We start from the raw sequence: 5,507 nt of genomic DNA, 5'->3' as shown, positions 1-5,507 counted from the left end.
TAATTAAATATTTATTTCAAAAATTTGGGTTGGGGATGTGGGTCAGTGGTAAACCACTGGCCCAGCTTGCTCACGTTGGGAGTCTGAGGTGGGAGGAGCCCAAGTTTGAGGCCAGAAAGACTCTCAAACCCACTCACCAACCCACCGCAACAACAACACAACACCCTAAGACTGGCAAGACTGTGAGGCCGGCCTGCAGCCTGCCTGCCTGCACACACAGGCATACAAGATCGCGGACCCCGCACCTGAAGGACAGCAAGTGCAGCAAGGCCACTGTCACCATCTTCTCTGGCACCCAGACCCTACAGGATCCATCGCAGGCCCCAGAACTGCCTGAGCCAAGTCCCAGCCTGCGTCCCGGAGTCCCAGGCCAGGTGCTTTCCACACAACCTGACATTAACAACAGAGCTTCACGCATTTGTAGACTGAAAAACTTTAAAAAGTTTTAAGGAACACAAGTATCTTTTTTTCCTTTTAGCCAGCATTTTAAGGGTTTATAGGAGGCTCTGACTGGTCATCCCACAGCCTGCGGCCACACCCTCGTGGAGCAGCGGTGACACATGTTCCTCCTGTTGCAGGGGCTTTCCTCAGTCTGGGTTGGCTCTTGTGGGGCGCTGGCCCTCTCCCCACTGCTGGGTGGCCTTTCCGGGGCTGACCCAGAGAAGCCCGACATGCTGAGCCACCTTGGCACCTGCCTGATGTGCTAACTCGCCCAAGCATATAAATATCTCAACTAAAAATAAAAGCCAAATACACTTTGTTTTTAGTTTTTTGGCATATATTTACAATATAAATACTAATTTGTTTTCAAAGTCCATATCTTAACAATTTCAGAAAATTTCTAGCATGGGACAGCAGTTTGCTGAAAAGCCTCTGGAGTAGGGATTAAGGAAAAATAGACCCGCCTGAGCACTGGGAGCAGGCAGCGCAGCAGCAGGCCGACTGCGCCTCCCGGAGAGCAGGGAGGGCTGCCCGCCCCGTGGCCAGACTCAGCTCCAAATAGAAAAGGTACACATGCTTGCATAGTGCATTCATCTTCGGGAAGCTCAACAGTTCATTCTCAATAGTTTAGATGAACAGCATTTAAAACACATCACACAAAATTAAAGACGTGTGCATATATTTCAGATTCCAACGTTAACGTCAAAAATACATAGTATGATCTTACATAAGATTTGTGCTACATAAGAACACTACAGACAAACATTGCTTGAGTATTAAGGGAAACATTAAATATTAAATAATAGAAACGAAACATGTAAACACTAACTAACGGGGCCTCTGCAACTGCAACGTGTCCAGGAAGTGGTTTCCACAGCAGGGCACCTCTGGGCCACTGGTCTGGGCGTGGAGGGGTCTGCTTTCTCCCGGCTGTCAGCGTGCTCCACTCCTCTCTGGATCTTTACTTCAAACCGGGGGCCTGAGCAACACTTCCACTTGTCACTCCTGGTCAACAGCGTGGTGAGAACTGAGGGTTGGTTGGCGACTCAGTGTAGGATTTGAGTTCATACGCTGCACCACTGTCGACCTCCATGGACTTCCTGGAGAACAGGAGCCGCACGTCCCTGTGGAGGTAGATCTTTCCAGATTTAGAACTCTGGAACCTGCGCAAAAACAGAGACACCTTCAGGAAACAGGTCTTTAACGCACATCCACTTGAGCAGCCAAACTTTCTGAGGATGATCTATACTAATACGGCAACAGGGAGCCTCACTCTTGCTGTAGTCCCCGACTCCCAGGGACACCGCAGACCCGAGGCTGTCCCCGCCTCTGCCGTCCATGCCCTGCCCTGCCCGGCCCTCAGGCCCTCTGCTTTCTTCCCGACAGCTGGGCATCATCTCAGCCCCGGGGGTCGCCACTGCCTGTGCCCAGAGTCCTGCGTCTGCGAGACCCCCAGGCCGATCCACGTTAGGGCGCCAGCCTTCCAAGATCTGGTCAGATGAAGATGGCTCCCCCACTCGAGTCACTACTGAAACCTGTCTTGAGACAGCACAGGTGAGAGAATGGCGGTGCTCGGCAGGAGCAGCCGTCTCACCCAAGTGGCCCAAGAGCTGAGGACAGCCGGCAGGTCCCACTGCTGTCTGTGCTGGGTGCCTGTGTGCCTTGGGCTACTGGGCAGGGATGCTGCTACTGGCCGTGGGGTGCTACTGGACACAGGGAAACACCAGCTGAAGGAGCGCTGGCCACGGGCACGGGAAGGCGCTGCCCCGGCCCTGACAGCTGTGCCCAGACCTGGCTGGAGCCCCGGTGGGGCAAGCGACAGGCAGGGAATTTCTGGTGGCACCACCGCACCGGCCGGCCAGCCTCAGGTGCAGCCTGTTAGGACCTGCTTCTGACCCGACACCACAACACGCCCCAGGTACAGTCACCAGGGCTCCCAAAACGTCACCTCAGATGGATGAGGTAGCGTAACAGGCGCTCCTCCGCGGGCCGGGTGCGCCCCTGGCCGGTGCTGGTCCTGGCCTCGGGCTCCACGGGCACGGAGAAGATCCTCTGCCGCAGGAAGGTCTGGTGGTTGGCGGGCATGCCACGCAGGTCGTACACCACCACGAACATCTTCACCACAGTCTTGTTGGGGTTGAATAAGGTCTGCAGAGACAACAGAGGAGCGCTCTGCAGGGGCAGGGACGCGGGGCCCCGGGGAGGGCGTCAGATGGCTGCGCCAAAACTAAGCAGCTTCTGACAGAACTCATCCTGCCGCCGCCACGCGGCGTGGACTAACTAACGCTAGCGTTCAATGCTGCTGCCGAGTTTTGACCTTTTATTTCACAATATTATAAAGTCCTGTAATAAATCAAAATCTTTAATTATAGATTTCATGTTAATACAAAACAATATATTTTTTTCTCTGTTTAGATTTTCAGGATAGGTTAATTCCAGCAAAACACACCCTTATAGGGTTAAAATATTCTAGTTCTATAATTTCAAACTTTAGCTTTGTAGATAATAATCAAATGGAAAATTCTCAAAGCAGAATATTAAGTTTTCTCACCTTTTAATGGTTAGTAAACAGAATTTTTAAAAACACAAGTTCAATAAAACTAGAATCTTTGTTGCTTTATATACAAATACTTATAATACTACACAAGCTCAGAGACGTTTCTACTTCAAATCCTTTCAAGGTTTATGAAATACATCTCATTGCTATTAGCCCCAGAGCAGGCTGGCAACACTCCACGTCCTCACCCTGAAATCACTGCTGCCTGACCGTCCCAGTCAGCAGCACCCCACGGCCAGGCTGGCGCGCTTTCCGCAGCCCTCCCCCTCACCGCATCACCCGAGTCTGGACGAAGGCACATCGCCATGCGATGCGGTCTAGCCTAGCGGGCCCTTCGTACACGCCCACACCCAGAAGCAGGCGCTAAACAACGGCTGTGCAGAATCAAAACATGGAAGGAGAGAAGCCAAGCTTCACAGTTAGAAGGAACCGCCTGGCTGGTGCCTGCAGAGCGAGAGGGCAGTGTGCCGGTCACATCAGCATGACACTGTGAAGTCAGCCACCAGCTGGCAGGAGGGACCCAACTCAGAGGCTGTCACTCCTGCAGCTCGGGGGACCCATGGACTGAAGTCACGCTTAACTCTGCTGCGCCGCCTGCTCTGTGGACCAGGGTCTGAGGGGCTGTGTTTCACTTCCATGTACTGTGAAGCACACCGGTGGCCACCACACAGTGCTGGTGGCCCAGGGTGACACAGCATGCCAGGTTCTGGGCAGCTCTGTAGTCTCCCAGCTCCACAAGAGACCCAAGCAGGCCTGGAGGGGCGCCATCGCCAGGGTCAGACGCTGCAGCTGGGATCACCAGCCCAGGTGACGAGAGCTGCCAGACTAAAGGGCAGAGGCCGGCCGGCCTGCCTGCCTGCCTGCCTGCCTGCCTACCTGCCGCTGGCCAGACTGCGGGTTCCACTTAGTGGTCCCAGCCTGCTCGATCAGATCACTGCACTGCAGACCCCAGCACTGTGCCAAGCTTTCCCGCCGAAGCAATGCTGAGACCTGCATCTGTTTTTAAAGAGATGGATCTCGACGTGCCTTCTCACAGTAAACAGAAGGCACCAAGAACGCTAGGGCCTCGTTATCTGGAAAACAGCTTTAAGCTGTGCAGATGACCATGGACTATGTCTCCAAAGCATTCTCCTTCAGTAATCTATTAATGCTTCCCTTCATGGGGTCCCCAAAAAGCCATTCTGGGCAGAGCATGGCAACTCCAAACCACGCTGCAGCCCCACTGTTACTTACCAGAGTCGCTGCGCAGCAGTGGCAGGAGAAAGCACTAAGCTCTACATGTGAGAGAGAGTGACTATTGCAATTGTAGGCTAGAAAACACATACCACTTGCACTGTTCCTGAAGGAGGCACCCGGTAACCCCTCTTACCAAGGGACTCCAAGGGGATCACGCCCTTGAAACAAAGAAGACAAGTGAGTACAAACGGACGCAGACGCAAGACCAAAACTATACACCATGCCCTTACTAACGCTGCAGAGCACTTTCTACAGAAAACATTCCAACTGAATTAACAGAAATACATTCCATGACTATGAAATAGCAAGGCTCCCAGCCTGGAGACGCTACGTGAGTACTACCTAGGACCTGCGGCTGCGCCGCGAAGCCCCTGTGAGGGGAGATGGCGGCAAGCTGGCCCAGCTCCAAGGCCATGCCCGTCTATCTTAGGGAAGGAGGAAACAAATGGACTCGCTGCTCTCTGCGCACGTAGAGAAGAACAGCGAGAGCAGGAGGTGGAAGTCTAGGCCCAAGACCAGTATGCTTTCTAGTCAAGGAGTTAAGTAGCATCTGAATTCTGACTGTAAGCGAGAAGAAACAAGGAGGAAGGGAAGAAGGAGAGAGAAAAGGAAAGGGAAGGAGAGAGGGAGGAAGGGGAGATGGAGAAGAAGAAGAAGAGAGGAGAGGGGGATTCAGGAGTTTGTGGTGCTTGCCTGGTAATGTACTGAAGCAATGCTCAAGGCGCGAAATAGGGAAAACAGCTTGCTCAGCAACTTCCGGGCCTGTGGCTTGTTCTACCCAAGGCTATGGTAACCCATTTTCCAAGGATTAATTTCTTCACAAATCACCTTATGCCACGTTGTGTCATTTGGGACTTTCCTACGCCACTGCTTTTCAGCCGCTTACTAAGAGCTAAGAAACCCAGCTCACTGCACCAGAACACGGCTAGCTAAAATGCGAGTCCAGCTGGAGGCTGAACCTCGGCCGTCCCGTTTCGCGAGAGAACTCTCCCGGGTCGGCGGAGTCCCGGGGGCCTGGCGCCGTCCGCAGCACCGCAGCACCGCAGCACCGGGGGGCGCGCCCACCCGCGCCCCGAGCCCGCGGGGTGGGGGGCAGCACGGCCTCTGCGAGGGACTGCGGGCTCCCGCTCGGAGCTCAGCGCAGGAAGCAGGGCTGCTTTTCTGAGAACTCTAAACAAGGCCCGAAGCCTAAGTTTGAACAAGAAGGGAATGTGTGAGCCGCCAACAGCCAGGCGCCCGGGGGCCGCGCGGGCCTGGGGACAGCGCCCTGCGG

The 5,507-nt window shown here is 54.0% G+C and overlaps 1 protein-coding gene across 1 annotated transcript in view; it reads right to left on the bottom strand.

Annotated features, from left to right (window-relative positions):
- Nucleotides 1-771: 771 nt before the first annotated feature.
- Nucleotides 772-5,507, bottom strand: part of Fam214a (family with sequence similarity 214 member A) — a 55,167-nt gene continuing 50,431 nt past the window's right edge. The window contains exons 9-11 of the mRNA XM_023724057.1: nt 4,324-4,392; nt 2,390-2,589; nt 772-1,604 (exon numbers count right to left, since the gene is read on the bottom strand). Coding sequence (XP_023579825.1) covers nt 1,451-1,604; nt 2,390-2,589; nt 4,324-4,392 — 423 coding nt within the window. The 3' untranslated portion in view covers nt 772-1,450. The remainder of the gene's footprint in view (nt 1,605-2,389; nt 2,590-4,323; nt 4,393-5,507) is intronic.

Source organism: Octodon degus, unplaced genomic scaffold (assembly GCF_000260255.1).
Source record: "Octodon degus isolate 3935 unplaced genomic scaffold, OctDeg1.0 scaffold00105, whole genome shotgun sequence".
Lineage (NCBI taxonomy): Eukaryota > Metazoa > Chordata > Mammalia > Rodentia > Octodontidae > Octodon > Octodon degus.
Note: the sequence above shows the minus strand (reverse complement) of the source record. Positions and strands in the feature narration are given on the sequence as shown.